The following is a 22,349-nucleotide window of genomic DNA, read 5'->3' as shown; positions in this document are numbered from 1 at the left end:
CGCGGAGCGCCATGTTTGATTCTGGTGCGTGGTGCCCTCACGCAGAATGGCCGCCGGCAGCGATCACGTGGCAGTCAGTGCCCTCGAGGCAGGGGTATAAACATGGGGGAGAGGTGAGGCGCATGCGCGACACTTGGGCGGGTGGGGCGAGCGAGTAGGGACCGGGGAGCGGCGCGAAGCCCCGCCCCCGACACGAAACCACGCCTCCCGAGAAACAAACCACGCCCCCACGGCAACAACCCCCGCCCACACGACCCCAAACCCCGCCTCCGTGTCGCGAAGCCCCGCCCCGTGTCGCGCGGCCGTGCCAGAGTACGGGGGGGCGTCTCCTGCGCGTCGTCCCGGTGGCGGGGCCGGTCCGGTCCGAGCCGCGCAGCCCCGCCCGCGCCCCGTCCCCGCTGCCCGCACCATGTCCTGCGCTCCCGCCGTGCCCGTCGTCCCCGAGGACGTCTCCAGCCTCCTGGCAGGTGAGGGCAGGAGGGAGGGCTTTCTTCCCGGGGGGCGGGCGGAGGGGATGCCGAGGTGGGCGGGCTGGCGGGGGTGTGCCGAGCCGGGGGAGCTGCGGCGTGCGGGAGGAGCAGCCACCGGAGCCGCGGCCCCGGCGGGGCGCTTCTTGGCGAGCGCGGGGCGATCGCTTCCCCTGCACGGGCTTGGGGCTTCCGTCTTTCCCCGGTTCCCCCTCCCTGGTCACTTCCCCTCCCCATGCCCGTCCCTGGGACCGGCAGCGCCTCGGTTCCCTTTCCCGCAGGGGGGAAGGAGCGGTCCGGCCCCCGCAACGCCCGGGGGGTTGCGTTGTCGGGGGGATCCACCGGCGGTGCGGGGCTGCTGCGGACACGCGTGTGCGGGGTGCGGCCGCCCGGGCACCGCCGAGCCGCCGGGGGGAAGTGACTCCTCCCGGGGTATCCGGGCAGGGCCGACTGTCCGAACCAGCTGATAAAAAGTAATGAACTTCCCCGCTAAGCAGCTGAGCAGCTCACGGAGGGGATGCTGGATTGCTGATGTGTTGTCTTATCAGTCACACACTTCTGACCGTGACTGCCCACGTTCTTGGGAACCGTTGGAGCGTGGGAATGGGATGATTTCTCACCATGCAAGGTTGTCAGCAGTAGTGTCAATAGAGAATTCAGAATACGGGTCGTTGCCTTTTACCTTCAATACTTTAATTTTTTAAAATTTGTTTTGTTGTTCATTAAAATAAATTGTATACTTAAAGTTTGGCTTTACTGTTATCTTTCGAAAAGTTTGCTATCCTGAAAGCATTTTAGTTTCAGTGTGACTCTCTTTTGAGAACTTCTGTTTCTACCACAGGAACTCATGTAGCTCTGACTTAGCCATTCAAATTGCCCATGCTTTTCGAAATCTTCCTTCTGAGGTCAAGCATTCAATTACATGGCTGGGGACCTGCTGGAATCTAGTGCAGCTCGTCACCTTCGAAGACTATTCTTTTTTTAACACTTTTGATTGTAAGAGCTAATGCTTGAAACGTATTGTTCTCACCACATCTCATCATCTGCCAACTGTCTTAAGTGTTTCCTAACTGCAGTTTCTAAGTATGTTATTTGCAGATCATAACATCTGTAGTAAAATTTACATGGAAGGCCACCAGAAAAAAAAAAAAAAGGAAAGCTTATCATCCATTTTATCATGGAATAGATGCTTAATCATTTAGAAAAAACAAAAATTATCCTTAGCCTTTCCAAACTTTGGTGTTTTGTGAAGCATTACTGTATTCTGGAGCTTGTGATCAGATGAAGTGTGTGTATGTTTGTTTTGGTGCTGGTTTCACTGGGTGAAGCTTGTCTTGAAACTCTTGAAAGTTTTAAGTGCTTTAAGAATTTTTTTTTGAGGGGGAGGATGTGATACAGAGGGAATCATTCCAGACTGTGATTTGTTTTTCAGTTATGGTGGCTCATTTACACAACTTGTCCTTCTCTCTATCTTTATCCAGTCCGCCATGGAAAGAGAGACACAACAGTTTTTATTTTGAAGTGAAACTGAAAACACCTATTTTTCCTCAAAAGGGTTGTATATATGTGCTTTCAGAGTCTGTGATCAGCAGCCTAAGTTATACGCAGATATCTAGTGTTTGTACAGTGTGTACCACTTCAGTTTTTCTGGAAGAAAACGAGATGGTTTCTTTAGTGCTGTCTATAGAACTGAAATTAAGAAGACAATGGAATGATTTACCAATGATCTTTAAATATTTGTTTGTAGATTTTAATTCTCACTTTCAGAATTACCAAAGGGAAACAAATATAAGGATAATTATGGTTATACTATGTTAAAATTTAATAATCTGTTTTATTTAACAAAAATATGGCATTGCTTTTTACAATTTGTGTGTGTTAGCCTCTCTTTTTTTTAAGGTTATTGGTCAAGTGCATGACAGTTAGAAACTATAGTAATCCAGGCTCTATGAACAGTTCTTTCATGGATATCTGTAGGATCTGGTAATCTTCAATTATGTAGTCTTCTGCTTCTTTTTGCTCAAATTATTTATGTAGTGAAGATGTCTGGTAATTGAAGGGGGAAGGGAGCTCTGTAATATCTTTACTATTCATTGAGAAACTCTTACACAATGCAAAGACTGCAGTGCATAGATAGTTATTAATTTCTGCATGCTTTTCTTTGAAGGTGCTTCTTAATGTATTATTTTAATAGCTCACAATTATTGATTCAGCACCTCTTTGAGATGAGAGAATATTGTTTTACCATTGATAAAATTAGTGTCATAAACAAGATATGATTGGGGGCGCAAAAAATAGTCAATGGTAGAACAGAATTAGAAGTCAAATACACCTGCCTCCGTGCTGTGCAGGTTTCTCCAGAAAATAATGTGAGTTGGATGTCTGTATTCAGTGGTCATTATGAGTGCCAGGCACTTCTTCATAGCAGGTTCTGTTGAGAACATGTTTTTTAGGCTGATATTCACTTAGCAGTGAGGCACTCAGAGGTACAATATCTTATAAATATGCTCTTCTGCTCTCATTCCTTTTCTTGGCCTTTTTGCCTACTGTTTCCAACTTCTGCAACAAGTGGAGGAGTGATCATATGGATTTCCTTATCCCTGCTCACTTTTGATTGATGGTTGGAGTACGTCCACCAACTATGCTGAACAAGAAGGGGTCCTGCTGGAAAGCATACTAAGTGCTCCCATAGTTAAACATGGTGATAATGGGAATAAACACACCAGGGGATGAATTAAAGTTGCACAGGAAACTTTCTGACTTGTAAGTGCTTTACTTTGAACCTAAACAATATTATATCTTTAACACAAAACCAAATTCTGTCACACATGCTGGCAGGGTCATTGTAGTTGCATGTCAGTGGCGCTGAAATGTTCCAGGCAGAAGCACAGCTTGAGTTCAGGGCTAACTGCATTAGTTGCAAACAGGAGGAAGCTGTTTCTGTAAAGTTGAAGGGGAAAGGTCAGTGTGGCAACAGACTTATTGCAGAGGATTATTAGGATTGCACAATCCCATCCTGTCTCCTCTGACTTGTTCAAGTGGTGGGAGGGAAACACTGGAGACAGAAATAGGGTCCTCTGGTCATGAGATGAACTTCTGGTAGGAGGAGAAAGTAATTTTGTTGCTCTGTTATCTCCTTCTTTACAAGTGGGAGATGTGTGGTAGTGTATGTAACTTTTTTATTCCCTCCCGGTGTCCCTGCACCTTCTAGATGATGCTTGAGATTTTGGAATTTGATGAAGGAAGCCCAGCCCCACTTTGTCTTTTCTTCTTTTGAAAAGGTATCCTTTGTTGTGTTTATGTGTTCAGGATCTTTTTGTGCATGTTTGGCAAAGTGGAATGTTACTTTTTTTTTGTCCCCTTAAATCATTATTGGTTACGTAGATTGTTAGAGGCCTGCTCACTTCTATTTTTCCTTCCTCTTTTATGCACACTCTAAGTTTTGGCTTGGCCATAGCTGAGAAGGAGTTCAGAGGCTGCTTCTTCTCCAAGGGCATATTATTTCTTCTGTCATGTAAATCAGACTGGTGGCTTCAGTCACCTTGATTGAAAAAAAATTCTTGAGTTTTTTCAGTAATAAAGATTTAGTTGGAGGTAAGACTTCTTTATTTTTTTGAAGTTTTTGATGATGTCATGATCATTAGATATATGTATCATTTATATTTTTTCCCCTGTTCTTGGAACTCATGACTATAGTGTGGGTAATATTGCTTTTTTTTTTTTTAATTCAGTTTTCCTCTTGGCAGTATTTCTTGTTTGAATCTTCTGTATTCATATGTTAAAAGTTACAAATATTTTTTGCTATAAAAATAGAATAAATTTTTCTCTTGTTCTTATGGAACCTTATATCCCATCCTAATATCTATTTTCCTTGTTCTATTAAACAAAACCCCAAAACTAAACAGAAACCAATGTCCTTGCCCTACAGATCATCTCTACCCAGATATTATTCAGTTTGTTTAAATGCTGAGTTGTATTGTCCAAATTTCAGTGTGAGTCCTCTGATTTTTGTATTCAAAATATTATTGTTTGCCTACTTGGTTTAGTTGCATCTTGGAAACAGCATGCAGAAAAGGGCAAGGCAAGAGAAATGCAAGACAGTGGATCCAGTGTGTGAGTTTACTTTAGCTTACCTTTTATTTTTGGGTGCTACAGTAGTTATATTTACCCCGATACCCAGAATATGAACAGTCGTTTTTCATCTTCCCTGTCAGCTGTTCCTGGACTTGCTCCTTACATGCTTGTCACAGAAAAAGCCACCTAGCTACAATATAACTCTTCTTCATTGGCTGGTTCAAATTTAAAAGGATATTATTGTTTAAAACTTTACACTTTTTTAAAAGTATCATTTTCATGTTTCAAAGGCTTTAACAAATGCCTGTTCTTGCTGAAGAATCCATCTGTACAAGATAAACCAGGGTGATTATCGTAGACATCTTTTAAGTAGACATGTATTTACAGCTTTGGTAATATGTATGTATTTCAATAGTAATGGATTAAGAATAGAAACAGTGAGGTGAAAAAAGTGCACAGAGGGATTCCTGGTAAGAAATAACCTCCAGTGATTTGAAACATAGTTCAATTGTCTCTGCCATAAATTTGGGAATAAGTGTCATATACGGGTGATAAAAATGGCATAGGCTATTTTTTATATACTCATTATTCACTTAGTTTGTCTTTTTCAATTAACATGGAGTCTATCTTTCTCATCTGACTGGGTTTACGTTTCTTTCATAATCATATGTCAACAAACCATAATAGATGCAGCATAATGTGGCATACAGTGTAAATCTTTAGGTTAATCCTTAACATTTTTTATTATAGTTCATTTGGAATCACTTTGTAACTTGATCATGATTTGTACTGGGGGGGTTTTTTGTGATGTGGTTAATATACGGCTTTATCTTTTCTCACCTCTTTAACGTAGAGAGAGGATGCTCAACTACTCAGCCAATGAGATTAGATTATAATTTGTCTTCTTTAATCTCTTAAAAGAGATGTCATATCTGTTTACTTCATTTGAAGACTCTTAGCAGTTTGTGTCCACTTCTGCTTTTTAACTCACTAATAAAACTGTTGACCATCAACGTTTTTCATGATACTTACTTTGTGTGTGTCAACACAAAGTTGGGGATTTAAGGTACAGCAGTTTCTAAAGGTGGTCTTTTCCAGGACTTTGCGCTGAAAGGAATGCTCACTCTCTTGTTAGGCTGGATAAATGTGGTATTTTTAGACATCTTGGAATTTCAGTCCAAGATTATTTTACATTATGTGTTCTGTTTCTGATTAAGTGTATATATATTTAAAAGGCAATTTAGCAAACTGGAGAGAGATTTGTAAGTATAGCTGGGAAGGCAAGGGGAGAGCAGAAGCAAAATCCTCAAATATTTCTTTATGCAAGAGAACAGGCAATGGCAGATATTGCTTGATAGTTTGTCTTCAGACCTGTTCCCTATTAATGAATCATGTGAAAACTTTGAAATGAAATTAATTAATTGCTTTCTAATGCCAGCCCATGTAAAGCTGAAAAATACATGGCAGTCTGTTTAATGTTGGTCACCTTTGGACAGTGTGTGTGTAACAAATGTTCCTAGCTCGCAGCTACCTTCCAAAATTCTCTGGCCTGCTGTCCTGCATTCTCTGGCTGGCAGCTGGCTTCTGGCTCTCAGTCCTTGAGGTGGAAGAGAGAGATGGGACAAGGCTGGTGGCTGGAGGAGTTGTTCTGCCAACCTGTTACTGCCTTTATGTGTGACTGGTAGTACCTCTGCTGGGTTACCCCATGCAAGTGACCCTTGTCATATGATGGGTTCATGTCCAGCCTTGGAACAGGGGCTTGCATTCTCCTTGGGTCATGGAGAGGGAGCTGTGCGAGTGCCCTGCTGTGTGATTGGGAACACACCCATCTCATCACCAGCTTCTGATTCTTCTCTTGTCGTCTGCATGGTGTGAACTCATGTGTTCATGATGAAGTGACTAACTTTTGATAAGCAAATCATGTTATCTGGTGGAGGGGGGGAGAAAGGAAGACCTAGCACACAGTGTTTGGGTGCCTCTGTGGGAATCTACTTGGCCCACCCTGACACAAAACTGAGGTAGTCCTGTCCTAAGTATGTTTGTTTATAAAGTGTGACTTATAATTACAATATTAAACCCTGTAAACAACAATAGTGCTATGATTTGTTATGATTAGCACTCTTTAACGCAGCACTCGCTTTGGGCTAAAAATTTACAATGTTCTTGAAAAATTCCATCTGTGTGTTTTCAGCCTTCATTAAAGAAAATAGCTCCAAAGACTTAAAAACAATTAAAATCTCACAGTGTTGTCTGTTTATAATCATTGAAGTAAAGAGAACCATAAACTGTTTTAACAGTGAAATGCAAAATAAATCTTAGCTTTTCTCCTTGTAAAAGAAATGTAGATGAAAATAAGATTAAAATGGCGTTTTAGCTAATTCTATGAAGTGGCACGTAAGCTTTGAACTGTATGAGCTTGTTGAAGTGGACTGAGCAAGACTGTGGTGTGAATTCCATTTTCTGTCAGTTAGTAACCTGTACTGACAGAGCATTTTATGGATCTTTCAGTTTGGTAGGTTTTACTCATTTCTGCAGGCAAATGATTTCTCTGGGGAGGGTGCAAACAAATCTAACATCATGAGCTTTAAGAAACAGAGCAACAAGTATGGGTGTTCAAGCTATCAGGCAGTCTAACACAAGCTTGAGAAAAGTTAAGAGGTGATAAATAGGTTTCCACAGTTTATTTCTCGGGGTTTTTTAAGTGTTTGTTTATTTTAGTGTTTTCACTGGGAACAGCTGAGTGTCTGCAATGCGTTATACTAAATTATCTGCTCAGTTTGTGAGGACGAATTTATGAAAATGTGTAGTTTGTTTTGTTTGCTGTGGGGTAACTGATTAGTTAAAATGCTTTTAAATCAGAAATCTGTTCAAAGAGGTTTTCTTTTTGGAGTTTATCTTTTATTCCTTTTTAAATTCCTCCATGGATCAACTGCTACTGAAGCACGAAACACATCTACAGTCAAATGTTTGTGACTAGTAGTTTCATTTTCTGTATACTATTAACCTAGCAGAGGAGAGATCATGTTGTGGGTCATCCAGGAGAGGGAAGAGCAATAAGTGACTGGACTTCTGGTGAAAAATGGGTACATCTTGCTGCTTCTGTTTGAAGTTCACTGTATGAAGCTTGGATCTGTCATACTGAAGTCCCAAGTTCTGTTCTCATTCCAAGGTAAATCACTTCGTGCAATGTCAGAGAAATTACAGGAACATTCCTTTATGTTAAGCGAGTGGTATAAAGCTTTCTCTAACAGCAGTGACTGCTCCTTCCATATTCTTCCACAGTGTGGAAGTACAGGTAAGTGAAGAGATGATTGTAACTTAGATAACTTGCTGGCTTCTTGTCCAGAGGAGCTTAGGATGTTACTCATCTTGTGCATCTGGCATATCTTGGATGGGTTTACAACACTAGATCAGAACATGGCTTGAGCAAGATATGTAACATTCTGTGTAATTGTGAGTAGATAAGAAAAATCTATGATGCAGTAAAGTGTGTTTTCAGGTAAATTGATTCTTTAGCATCCTGTTGAAGATCATGTGTATGTCAGGTCTGTCTTCTTATTTTGGGGTTATGATCAATCAAGCCACATGTTTTCTCTGAACATATGGAAGTAATAGTGTTCCATGATGAATACAATGCTTTCTGACTGTGGATACCTAACCTCTGAGAACTTGTTTTATCATCTCATGGGAGAGGGAAGCCATCCCAGTGGTGTCTTCTCTGTAACTGCTGCTATTTAGAAACAACAAAGTTGTCAGGATCTTGTGCATGCCTGCTCTCTTTCTGTCTCTCTCCTTTGCCTGTCTTCTCCAGCTCTCTGCGTACTGAAAATAAATGCAGCATCTACTTCTGCCCTGTCCCTCCATGGCTGAAAATTCTCTATTATTTCTGCTTTAGAAGTCCAAGGTTTTTTGGAAAAGAACAAATTCTGCCAGCAGTGTAGTTAGTCCTCAAATTTTTATATTTACAGTGTATTTTAAGCCAGAAGTGGTATTCTTGCTTATGATAGTCAGCTGGGTTTCTCTTCCCCACATACTCCTTAATTATCTGAACATTTGTATTTGAATAAAGATTTGAGAGTGAAAACCTGAGATTCTGAGATGGCAGAATTCTCACCTGGGTTTTGAGCTTTTCCAAGAAGTAAAGAAGCCCACTGAGTTTAAATGAAGACTTCCGAAGTCAAGTTCTGTGATTAAGGTTACTTTGCAAGCATTGCTCCCAATTTATGAACATTACTAATTCCTCTAAATTTTTGCATATTGCTACCTAGGTAGAACTTTTAAGCTGCTATATAATTTTTGAAATAAATATGTAAAAGTAGGAAGGAACAAATATTTAATCAGGCTGTCCCTCTCTGAGTGAAAGGTTGGTCTGTACTGGAAAATCCCATTAGGTTTCATTGAGAGAAAAACTGTTGATGGTTTTTGGTTTTGCTCTCAGTAGTAAAAGTATGGTTTTGTTGACCCAGGTTTTGTAGTTGGTCAGTATCTTTGGATTCTGTAAGTCCTCATCTGGAAGCTTGATTGGCAATTCCAGTCATTGGAATTTATGAAGATGTGTACTTTTTCCATGGGTTAGGACAAAATCTTTCTGGCGGTGCTTGGTGTATGGCAGAGAGGCTGTTGGGGGTGTGTCTGGAGGATTCATTAATAGACGTTAAGTGCCTTTCCTTCTGTCCTTTTAAAGAAGGAATGCCATAGAACTGAGTGAGGGTCTCCCCCATTCGGAACTTCATAGGAAAATAAAATGGGGAAGATTCTCTCTCTTATGAGGAGAGAGAACAATATCATTCTTCAAAACTCTAAAATACTTTAAAAATGAATGTTTTTGCCACACTTCGTGAAGACACAAATCTAAACATCTAAATAATAATCTGGTAAATTATTTATAAGGAACAATGTCTTTGTAATAGCTATGCTAGTGTTCTCAAACAGTAACTTTTGACTTGTTTTCTTGCAGCCTGTAATATAAGGTGTGATATGTTTCTGTTTTATGAAAAAAAGCAGGCAATTAAGTTTTTAATTTCGGAAATCTGCAGTAACTATTCATGTAAACTTTTGTATGCAAACATTTGAGAATTTAGCTGGCTCTTTGATATTTCTGTATTAAAATGAAATATCTGATTGGAAAAGCTAGAGGATTAAAATAGTACTGTCCATGTCTATTTGCATCTACATGGAGTGAGCCAAAGTGTGTGTGTATAAATATCTATATCTATCTATACCTATCTATCTATCTATCTATATGTGTGGCTATGGGGGGTGTGTGAGGGTGTTTTTTTTACTTATGTTTGCTTGCTCTTATTCAATTAGCAATTACTATCTACAGGTGAGACATTTAAGTTAACAAGCAGGATTTTCTGGTTGTATTTCTACTTTTCTGTTTTCAGGATAGTCATATGTTGATTGGTAACTGTAAGAAAAGTTTACAGCTGGCTATTGCCATTGTTTTTGTTAATGAAGAAAACATACTGCTGGAGGAGTTACACTCCCCCAAATTCTCAGACACTGCATTGCTTTTATCCTGTGGAATGGATATTTGCCATATTAAAAGAACCGTGGTAACTTTTATGGAATGCTTTGTTTCTACACGACTATATAAATGTATCATCTGTATAAGAATGAAGAATTACAGTGCAGGTTAGAGCCTTAGTTTGTGATTCTACAATTGCAGGTGTGCTTAATTTCAAGTACACTGTTGAACTTGACTCTTTTGATATGGTTATTGTGCCTACCTAGTTGTTTTCAAGATTAAGGCTTTGGATATGAATCTTTAGTCAATCAGGGAGTTCAGAGGCAATGTGAGAACACTTGAAAATACTGTAACCAGTAAGTGACCTATATTAGGAGCTGGGTAATTGTTACTGCTGAAATAATAAATTACTCAACCATCTTTGAAACCTGAACTTCTGAAATAATATGGCAGGAATACATGAATAAAGGCTATATTGATGTTTTATCTCTATCTCTTACTTCAGGTGATGGAGAGTAATTGTTATAGTACCGCAATTTGTTAGGACTTACATAGCATAATTAAGTGAGCAAGAATCAAACATCACCATAGGATTTGCTGTCCTAAGCATAAATAGATAGGGAACAAATGTATCCCATTTAGACTCTGAAATGAGTGTTAACGATGCTGTGTGTAGAACTGAAAATAATTTTCTTAGTTTTTTCACAGTAGTATCAGGACAACTCATTACAGCACTATTTTATCTTTTATATTTTTTCTTTACTAGATGTTGAAACATTTATTTCCCAAATGCTAAAAGGAGAAAATCTATCCAGGAAAGCCAAAGAAAAAAGGGAAATTCTTCTTAAGAAGATAAAGGATGTTAAGGCAAGGTAAGTAGCTTCATGGTTTTAATATGTTATAAAGTCACTTAGTGATAACTTAAGTTTTTTTACAATCTTTTAATAAACATTAACAATATTAACAATTAAAAAAATCTGTCTAAGTCCTGATTTTGTCAAATAATCTTTCTTGAAACTGTTACAATTTAGTAAGAAATGGGATCAGGATGATTGTCCCATTTGAATTGCTTAATATTCTGAACCCTGATTGCAAGCTTTTTGGGTAGAGCTTGCAATCACTTCAGCTTTGGTAAGATTAATTAAAATATGAGAAATACAATGCCTTGACAATGTGAATGAGCTTCCGAACACCATTCCTAGCTGGTGTAAAACAGCATAAGTCAATGCTGGCTTTGCTTTACTATACATTTTTTTGTTTAGCTCTGTAATAGAAAATTGAAACATAACTGAAAACTATTTATAGATCATAAGCTTGTTTCAGCAGTGTTAAAATAGTGAAGTATTATGACAGTCAAAGCAGAGGGCTGTGTGTGTCCTTGTTTGTTTTAATGTCAAGGAGAATTTGAGATTGTTTTATAGAGTTTTAATTTCAGTCAGCAATTCAGTAAAGATATTTAGCTATAGTTTCATTTGCACTACCGAATTTTCTTTGAAAAATCTCTTTTCTTGCAACTCTAATCAACCAGGATATAGTTTAGTACTTGCTGTTCTTTTCACATTGTTTCCAAAGTGCTGTTGTTTCCAAACTGCTTTCCTACTGATCACTCCTGTGTGATATCCCCTAATCGTTCCTTTGAAATTCTTCTGCCCCTGAGGCAACTTGTTTACAATTTCAAAGACGGCACAATCATCTGGTGAGGGCATCATTCTTTGCATGGCCCTGACTGTAGGGAGAGATGAGATGTGTCCCAAATTCTTGTAGCTGAAGTTCTGTGTGCCTTTCATTCAGGATGTAAATGCTTAGGGAACTAGGATTCTGTCCTCTCTGATAAGGAACTAGGATTTTATTTATTTGGTTGTGCTTTCCTTTGTGGATTATTGAGTTAACTGGCCCTTTATAGAAGACCTGCAGCTACAGCACTACTGACTTCTTTCTTCGGTCTTAGGACTGAACTATGGTTTTTTGGATGATGAAATACCAAAGGGAGGGAACCTGCAGTTATGAGCAAAGTTGACGCTGAATCCTTTGCTATTCATTTTTGTGACCCTAATTTCTAATTCATTCCTCATCTCCTGTAATATTGTTCACTATTAACATGGTTTTGCTTTTCAGGCAGACTACAAAATACATGCACATTCTAGTCATCTTTGATTTTCACATCCCACATGTTGGGCTGTGTCTATTACTGCCACTTGCTATGCTGTATTTCTTAGATCTGGCCTTTTATCTCTGTTGGCATTTCTCAGTTTCTTATCCCTAGACCCTTCATTTTTCTTCTGCTTGTTACTTGCAAGAATCTTCTTACTGACTAACCTGATATGTGCCCTCCTCCTTATTGTCCATAAAGATGATCTTGGCAGCTTCATTTTATTTGTCAGTTAGTTCTGACGAAATCCTCCTCTTTTCACATAAATTCTAGTCCATGAATGCCATTTTACGTAACTCTGTCCTGATTATTTATCCGTATCATCAAATTATTTTTGTTTCTGAAATAAGTTTTAGCTCTGAAGAAACAGTACATATTCCCCCTGGGATGGTAGAATTTTTTTTTTAGGCATTAAATAAGTTTAGATCTCCTTATTTGAAAAGGATTTTTTTATTTAGGCTTTTAAATTTTTGGTTAATTATTAATACATTTTCATTTAGATTTCTGCAAATTTACTGCAGATAAAACAACTGTTTGTAATAATTTTTGTCTTTTCCTGCTGACCCATATTTTAAAATATGCTCAGTGGCTTTTACTTGTGCATGAAAAGTTTTGAAACATGTTAACGTTTAGAAGGCTTACTAAAATTAAAGATGCTTTTTTATGTTTATACCTTAAGATGTCTGAGTAGATATATGTTCCTCGAAAAGGCTGCTCTGTCTGAGTTTGGTTTTTTTCAAGTCTTCTTTAAAGTGGCTGGGGATTCTTTCAGCTGCAAAGGGAAAAGAAAAACTGAGTGAATACTTTAAGCCAAAGATAAAGACTGCAGAATTTGAAAGGAAAACTTGCAGCGCTAAGTTTCAACTATGAAACTTGTTGAAAACTAGTTGTTGTTCTGTGCCATGTCCTGGCACCATGGCCTTGCAAGTGTGCATTGCTTTATGATGTTTCTTCTTCTTCTCCCTACAGTTACTCTTGGGAGTTCCCGGAGGAAGGTGAGTCTCGTGCCCCTTTCCCTCTCTCTCTCCCACCCGGCGCTTCCCCGGTGCCTCGCGCCGCCCGAGGCCGAGGGCGCTGGCTCCCCCTGCTGCGGGAAGCGGGGAACGGCTGCCCGGGACTCCCGGAACCCTCGCTCAGATCCCCTTCCCGTCACTAAACGCATCGGAGAGCGCTTGCTGATGGAAAGACTAGTTTAGAAATACAGTTCAGGATTTAATATATAATGGAGCTTGTTATGGAGATTATTTATTATCAATTTAATATAAGCGGAGCTTTATTAGCAGTAGTGTAGCCTTGTGAAAGACCATGTGATGGAGGGTTTTTTTTCTTTTTCCCCGGAGGAAGTGTATGCAAAGTAGCCTGCTTAGGAGATAAAATTTTAACAGAGCTGACTTATTTCAGCCTTTTTTCTTAACGTTGCAAAAGTCTTCAATTCCATAGTGATGTTTCTTTAACCTTTTAATAGGATCATCTAGTGGCAATATGATATTGGCTTTCGATCCACACTGAATGAATGTTTTCATAGTGCAGCGCAAGCTCAGACCTTTAGCTGGAGAGGAGATGATTTAGTGTGCGGGTAATGGAAACTGAAGTGTGGGTTATCTATTGTCTTCCAGTGGAGTTAAAACAAAGCTGCAGAGTTCAGTTTAGAGAAGACTGAGGGTTTGTTGCTACAGTGTTCTGTTCTGTAACTAAACCTGGAAGGGCTCTTATTTCCATGATGCTAATTCTTGAGGTCATGACCTGTAGCCTGTGGATGCTGGTATGAGGGTCACAGTGCGAGGTCAAAAAAGCCTATGCAAAGCTTCACTTTTTGCAGTGGTTGAAGAACTGTCTGTTTCTGGACAAGGAGGTTCAAATGTGTAGGCTACAGTGTGCCTCCTGATGAAGTACAAATATGTAAGTCGTAATAGGCAAGTAATGTTATAACAAGGCACAACAAGCTCATACATTTCTTATGCCTGTTTAAATCAAGTTATGCAGCCATAACAGTTCAACTGAAAGGGAAAATGCAACTTGAAACTTCCCAAGATTGCCAAGGTTTTATAAGTTCAAACTGTGTGATTGTTTAAAAATTGTGTTAAAATAATTTGCTATTTTTTTATATTGCACACGGCACCCTTACAGAAGATAAAATGTAGTTTCCCTCCTCTTCTCATTGTCGAACAGAACTAAGTGTGGGAAAATAAAGTGTTATTTTATTTAGGAAATTACTAACATGAAATTAGGGGGGATGGTTGTTTCACTGCAAATGAATCTGACCTTGGGAGAGCATGTTTCTGAAGATTTGATAACTTTCTGAGGCTCTGACTGTAATGAGCATGAGAGTTGTCTACAAAGAGTAGAGTTTGTGTTTAGTGGTTTGCTTTATTTGAAGGTCAAGAAGATTCTAGACTATTTAGTTACTTCAGAATTTCAAAATCAAATTCAGAATTTCTTTTCTAATTCAGCAAATTATTAATAAAAATGAGATTTCATTTTCTCCAGCAAAATGGGTGGTTTAATTTATATAGTCTGTAATTGTTACTGCATAACTTGCTCTGATTTCTGTGAAATTTATATTCAGTCTTATTGTTTTTATTAGAGTACATTTAATTCTTAAGAAGGATATATTGCCTTTTTTAAAAATTCTTGTGATGTGTTTCTAGTTCAGATCATAGAACTATGTACAGATGGTGAAGCTTGCCAATGCTGACACTATAGTTTTCTTTTGGTATTTATCAATAAAATGAAAGTTATACCATTGTTTTCTGCAAGGATAAATTTCTCCAAATTCATGTGCATTTGCATACATGAATGTAAAAAAAAAATGAGAAATCGGAGCCTGCACTTAGTTGCAAAATATTTGAAGGAATGCAATTCAGTGGTATGAGTTGTTGGTATAATTTCCAGAGTTCAAGAAGTGTTGCTAAACTTTATTCGGTTGTGTCATTCATTAGGCCTGTACAAATTAGGCGTGACTTGTGTAGGTGTAGAACAAAGGACCCACATGGAGGTAGGCAGTCAGATTCTTGGCCAGCTCCTAGTGGAACAAAGCAGCGGCAGCAGCTGAGTGAGGTCAACTGTTGTGTCCATTCATACTGCTGTGCACACCTTGACATTTGAAAAATGGAAAATTTGGAAAAGATTGAAAACTGAGAAGGCAGTGATGGTCAGTTCCAACTCCCTCCAGACAAAGAAGAAATATCCTGAAATATAAGGTGAAAAAGGAGAATATCTTTTAGGGGAAAAAAGAGGGGTGGATTCGGATTTGTGGAAACTGTGCTGAAACAAACTAGAAAGAATAAAAACTATTGTGTATATTTCAACTTCATATTTGCTGTTCTTGGTTTTGCGGTAGCAGTTACTCCATTTTTTAAATACAAATAAAATAATCTTTGTTGAAGCTGAAAGTAAAGGCGAAGAATGGTTCATACTATGTGCTGTATTACCATGGTATAGTAATTATCATACTACATCAGTTGTTTTTTAAGAATCTTCTGAGTTGTGACCTGTCATCCTTCCAGAGGCATCCAGAAGAATCTGGAAGGCTGAAAGAAGTGGACTAACACTTTCAAAATTCATAGATTTCCTGTATGACATAATGAAACTTGACTCTAGCCTCTCAAACACGGCTCCTTCAGCTTGTGAGTTGTTCCACAAGTACGGGTTGTGGGCATACTTGTCACTCCACTCTCTTTCATCACTGAATGTTCTTGTAGTTCCACTGGCGTTGTATGTAGTTATAGTAAGTTTGACCAAGCTCTTGTATGTGAACTCCTGTTTTATGGGCTTTGGCCAATAGCATACAGAGTCCTGCCTTCCATAAGGATAAAGCAAGAATGTTTAAAATAATAATAGTAATAGTAGTAGTAATAATAATAATAATAATAATAATAATAATAATGAAGAACATGTGTACAAGTAGAATCAAACTCCTTAAAACCAAAATCATCCATGTGTGTATCTCTCAGAAAGTGCATACATACTTCTTTGCAACCAGATTGATGAATTTGAGGACTTTCTTTCATCCTCTGAAAAAGAAGCCTTCTGATGTTGTCAGGTCAGTAAATATGCTGGCAAAAGCATCTTTTGTGTCTGCAGACTGAAAAAACCCCAACTTTCTGGGAGAAGTGGGTACACATGAAAATGAAAGACACAAATTTCATTGTATAGGAAAATATTTAATTCTTGTGTGTGATGTGTTATCTAGTTTTGCACTGTGACTTTTACAGTTAAGTGTATTGTTGATTTATGGACAAAAAAAGTCCATGTTGTTCTTATGACAAAAAAGGTACAATTATATTAATATCCAAACCACTTATGTTTCCTCAAATTTTATTTTTATTGTTATTAAACATTATATCTATTTTATTCTTAAATTGAGGAACTCTGTAGAAATGTCTTTTTCTCTTAGACACTGCTGCCTTTTTTTCCAGTTAATTTAAAATATTAGACTCTTTACCTAAGCAGTTTAGGCAAAACTAAACACTCAGTGACCTGTTCTAGATCTTAGAATTGGGAAGGAACTTGAAAACTAAGGTTATTTGCCTACAAATTAGATTAGGTTTTTTTATAAGACTAATATTCCACTAAGGATATAAAACTCTGGACTTTTTCAAAGATTCTGACTTAATACAGTTTTTGACGTTTCTCTGTTTTGAGATTAATTGAATCAATACTGTGACTGCCAAAATGTTTAGTTAACAGAACCTTGTTTTCAATTTACGCTAAAAATAGTGCTAAAGTTGGCAGAAGCACTGTAAGCTCTAGAAACTGCATTTGTGTTTGAAATTCACTTGCCATCTGTTCTTTGCATTTATTTTAGTAATATATATACTTTTAATCACTTCTTACAAAATATTTTGGCTCAGTGCTGAAAGTCAGACACCAGAAGTACTAGCCAAATAGAGTCATAATATGGGAATTTGCAGAAAAAGTTCCCCATAAAGCTCTCAGTGCACCTTATATCTGATCTGCAGAACTATTTATGCAGAAAAGTATGATATGACATTTTCTAACTAGCACTTTTCACTCTGATAAAAACTGATGAAGGTCCACATTAGTTTTCATTTCACTGTAGTATAATAGCGGGTAAATCTATGTCTCTAGAGCATTTGTGTTATTCTCTATGTAATTATTGGGAGCACCTGTAGGAAACCTTTAAATGACTCCGATGCTTCTGGCTCTTGGCAGAGCAGAGAGTGTCTGGAACCTGAGACATCTGCTTCCTGGAAATAGTCAAGCTGATAGAGTAGCACTATATGCAAAGGCTTTATATTTTATATTTTTTTTCTTTTCTGTTTTCCTTTTTTTTTTTTTCCCCCTCTATACACTCTTTGTCAGGAAATGGCAGCAGGTAGGAGTCATTTGGACTTGAGAAAGGGAGTCAGTATCTTGTGGTCACCAGAGGCATATGTGGATGAGGGTTCTATATTTTAACACACTTGAACTTTCAGTCAGGAACATAAATACATCGTTAGTATTTAACCATAAATGGAACAGATATGGCTTAGCTGTTATCCAGTTGTTCGGGGATCGTCATAATATATTTCTGGAGAGACCGTCAAATGCATTAAAAGTGTGCCAAATATCACTCTGTCCTGGAAGTCTGGAAGGTTTCACTGTAGGCGAGTCACTGTGTTGTCCCTTTCAGCTACACGCAGCTGCTATCTGTGAAGTGTCCATGCCAAGTGCAATTTCAAGCAACACAAGATACAGCCACCAGTGCAGCACAAAATGGTCTTGTCCTGATATGTATCATAATAATGATGCAAAAGGAAGGAAAAAGTTGGGTTGCTTTTCTTGCATGATGCATATTTGCTTGGAAACTTAATGCTGTTTCAGTATTGTTTTAAGAAATAGCTGTTAAAGAGTTTCTACTTGACCTTTACAAAACAAGCCATTAAAAACCATCATGTTATTAAGGGACTCTAGAAGGCTCTTCAGGAATGAGTATGTTGGAGCAGATTGCATGGCAAAGCATGCATTGAGAAAGTGGCTGTCAGAAGAGTCCAATCTTGCAAGGTGACTGCTGGATTGGGTCAGAGCATCTTCTTAAAAATATAAGCTGCCCCTATTAAGCCTGTGCCGGCTTGAAAGCAGCTTTGTCTACTTGTTGTTTTGAAAAACTGTGTAGTGAGAACCTTGCTTGATCTGCTTGATGATCCAGTCCTTTGTTTGGTGGGTTCTTACCACAGCAGAGATTGGAGAGGAGGAAGTGATTTCAACCTGCTGTGACTTGGGACCTTCTGAAATGGCAAGAAGCAGGGTGTTTTGACCTACATGTCCTTTTATTTTTGTGAGTTGTTTTATTTCTCTTATACTTGAGCAATTTTAATGCGTCATTCTGTCTAGATGTTTTAGAAATAAATTGGAAGTGTTTAGTTATCTGAGCATGTGAGCTTGCAAGTCTCTTTCAGAGGCACTGGCTGAAACGTCTTGCTTCTCTTTTTTAGGTTAAGTGGTGGAAGCAGTATCTTTAATGCTTAGGAATTCATTATTATAACCTCACTATTGCAGAAGAAAATGAATTTTTGGGGCAAAAAAGTCTAGATTTTTTTTTTTTAGCTGGATTCTTATAATGTAATATGGTCCTGTTCATTATATTCAGCTTGTACCAACTGAATCTGTTGGAAATTTTCAGAACAGGGGGTAGGCATTGAACTATGGCTCTTGTTACAATGAGGAGAGTTTGTTCTATGCTCCGTTCCTAATGTGGTACACTTACCCTTTGGTATGCATTATTTCCTAAATCAATAAATAAGCTGTAATGTAAAAGGTAGCATTTAATAAGGAACGACATTGTATGGGGTTTTTTTTTACAGACAGCATAATATATTGATTCTGCTATCAAACCTGTAAGAGATTAGTTTAAATTGCAGAAGCTGGGGAATAGGGTCAGTTCTTATACATATTTTTGCTATTGTTGTGACTGTTAAATATCTACCATTAATTAATCCTTTTTTCCCCCCAACTTCCATATAAATCATATGGTGTTCTGGGGAAACAAGAAACTATATTAATGAGCATCAACTCCCTAATTATTCTTGTGACTACATAACAGGGACACATTCATGTCATTCCTTTGTGCAATAACTTTTGCAAAGAAGTATTTTTAAACTGGTCATTAATTTTATGACCACAGAAATGAGATGCAAAATTTATGCTGTTGTCATTGGCACAGGTTCAAGGCACTACTGACATTATATGTGATTGGAATGGAATGGCTGCCAACTAATGAGTCTATAGACATTTGGTTTGAGCATGCTTTGCTTTTAGATGTCTGATTAGGCAGCAATGCTTTCAATTATGCCTTCAAATTGTATTGGATACATTTACCTGATGCCCGTTGTTGCTCTGTAGTTCAGTTTTCTATTACATAAGTGCAAGTTGAATTCTTTTCTTTAATTTATTGAAGCTTTTTGGGTGTATTTTTAGGTACTTGGCACCTGAAGAGAGTAGTGGTTTGTGCTGCTCAACACTGACTCCTGTGATTGTTCAAGGAGTAACATATGGAGCTTCAAGTGCAATTCTGTCTGCTCTTACTCCATAGGTGGAGTATGAACTTCAATGCAACACATTGATGGAAGAGGATGTAAAGTGAAGGAAGGGCAGAGGTTATTCTGAGTGGGAATGTAGGAGATGTATAGAATCAACAAGAAGCCTCTCTGTGAACTGTCAGATGCAGTATCTTTATATATTAATAGCATACGCTCCTAGGATGTCTTTTAACCCTGACAGAATTGGAGGCAAAACTCCAAGGATGATACCAGAAAGTAGTCATTCTTTTATGTAAGCACATAAACACATTGTGAGATGTTGCCTGTTAAAGCTCCAGAGCACATTGAGTCAGCTTTCCTACCGAAATGCGTGCAGTTCTGTACAAATTAGATGATTTAAGGATTACATTTTTCAGGGTATAATACAAATTTACGAATACATTTATTTAAAATAAAAAATGGAAGATTTTTTTTGTTTAATCTAGGTCTGCATGACTGCAGGTTGCTTATACCTCTGTTTAGTGTCTGTCACCTATTTTCCACATTTTTCACTTAAAGTGTGGGTATCTAAATTGTATGACATAGGATTTATTTATTTGTTCTGATTGTCATTCTCAGTGAGGGCCTTTTCTTCATGGAAGTCTTCAAGCCTTATTTAGGATTTAACACCTAGAGAATGCTTTGAAGTCTATAAAGCACTGAGTGTGTAATTTCTTTCTTCAAAATACCTCAACATTTTTCAGTTGTTTTAAGAGCACTTTGAATTTGGATATTGTAGAAATAGAACAGATACTTGTTTTACTATAAATCTACATTCAGTGCTGCCATGTTCTTTGATGTTACAAATACAGTATATACCTGTGTCATGGTTTAACCCCAGGTGGCAACTGAGCCCCACATGGGATAGAGAAGATAATCGGAAGGGTAAAAGTGAGAAGACTCATGGGTTGATATGAAATTTAATAGGTAAAGCAAAAGCCACACATGCAAGCAAAGCATAACAAGGAATTCATTCATTACTTCCCATGGATAGCCAGGTTGTTCAGCCATCTCCAGTAGAGCAGGACTCCATCATGTGTGACAGTGACTTAGAGAAACAAACATCATCACTCCAAACATCCTACTCTTCCTTCCTTCTTCCCCCAGCTTTATAGACTGAGCACGACATCTTATGGTGTGGAATAGCCCCTTAGTCAGTTGGGGTCAGCTGTCCCAACTGCATCCCCTCCCAACTTGTTCACTCCCAGCTTTTTTGCTGGTGAGTTGGTGTGAGAAGAAGAAAAGGTCTTGACTCTGTAAGCACTGCTCAGCAGTAACTAAAACATGCCTGTATTATCAACACTGTTTTCAGCACAAATCCAAAACATAGCCTGATACCAGCTACTATGAGAAAAATTAACTCTTTCCTAGCCAAAGCCAGCACAGTCTGGGATAGGTACAAGTAAATTGTGCCCTAAATATGTATGTTTGTATGTATGTATTAAAAAGACCCTTGTTCCTAGATCTTAGCTTTTATATGGAAGTAAAGCACAAATGTTTACTGAATTTGAAATCCTAAGCATACTTGGAAAATGGTAGTATGGTGACTTAATGGAAGAGCAAGGTAACAGTGCAGCTATGCAAACTTACATAAGAGATTATCTATTGCTGAGTGGGGCAAAATTCCCTGCAGATGTTCTTTCTACGTATAAACTCACCTATTTTTCATCCACAAGTGCTATTCATTCAAATATACTAAGTGCTATTCATTCAAATATACTAAGTGCTATTCATTCAAATATACTAAGGTTTACGATTCAACCCATGAATTTTGAGTGTGGTGTTTGTGGAAATGTTTTCCTCTAGAAATACAGCCTAGTATTTTAAATTTATTCTGTCACCTTCATGAAGGTTAAATGATAGTATGTTTATGCATAGCTGATAAGAGGACATTTTTGATTGACAGCCAGGACCTGCATATACACATATATTCTATGTATTCTGATACTGGTAAAAGTTTAGGACAGGAAAAGAGTGGAAAAACTTTTGCTATTGTATAGGTTGCAAATATCATGTCTACTCTTTTTATATAGAGTCTTTCATCTAATAAAGATATATATAGGCAGAGAGACAGGCAACTGGTCTCTGCCATCTAAGTGTGAAAGATGATCATGCTGGCTGTAAATAAGGCATAATATTTTCTGTTCATGTGCTATCTACTCTAAGTTTTTTTGTTTGGAGGAAGAGGTGAATCCTGGAGAGGGATAATTTACTTTTGATTGGTTTGACAGGTGTGATGAAATGCAAGTATTTTGATCAGATTAACACGATAACTGGCGTGCTACTGGGAGAGGACCGTGTCAAAAATAGATTGGAGTCAGGTTCAGATTCAGAGCAGTTGTTAGATGGCATGAGAGCTTGAAAGGAAACTTTCCCAGGAAAAAGCACACTAAATTAATGAAGGAAAAGCCAATTTAGTATTTGACAACCTTTCAATGTAAAAGAATTCCAGCAAAGCAAGTATCAGGCTTTGTTGTCTTATCTGCATAGAAGACTTGCTGTTCTTTGCAAACAACCATGGTGTTTTCTGGACATGGACTGTGAATTTTCCATGAATTTCCATTATTGAATAGGAAGGGGTAAACTTGCAGCCATGGTGAGGCAGTCCTACTGATGAGCACAATTCCTGTGTCTATGGAGAAGAATATTTTCACTATGCAGGGAGTTTA

General features: G+C 38.2%; 1 protein-coding gene across 3 annotated transcripts in view; it reads left to right on the top strand.

The window, feature by feature from the left end:
• The first annotated feature begins 365 nt into the window (after window positions 1–365).
• The window catches only part of SKAP2 (src kinase associated phosphoprotein 2), a 117,589-nt gene continuing 95,605 nt past the window's right edge, over window positions 366–22,349 (top strand). For all 3 annotated transcript variants that reach the window (XM_027675276.1, XM_027675275.1, XM_027675274.1), the window contains exons 1-3: window positions 366–467; window positions 10,778–10,883; window positions 13,130–13,155. In XM_027675276.1, the coding sequence (XP_027531077.1) occupies window positions 410–467; window positions 10,778–10,883; window positions 13,130–13,155 (190 nt within the window). In that variant the 5' untranslated portion in view covers window positions 366–409. The remainder of the gene's footprint in view (window positions 468–10,777; window positions 10,884–13,129; window positions 13,156–22,349) is intronic.

The sequence above is a fragment of the Neopelma chrysocephalum genome, unplaced genomic scaffold (genome assembly GCF_003984885.1).
Source record: "Neopelma chrysocephalum unplaced genomic scaffold, ASM398488v2 Primary Assembly neopelma1_26, whole genome shotgun sequence".
NCBI lineage: Eukaryota > Metazoa > Chordata > Aves > Passeriformes > Pipridae > Neopelma > Neopelma chrysocephalum.
The sequence above is the reverse complement of the archived record's forward strand: the minus strand, read 5'-3'. Positions and strand labels throughout refer to the sequence as shown.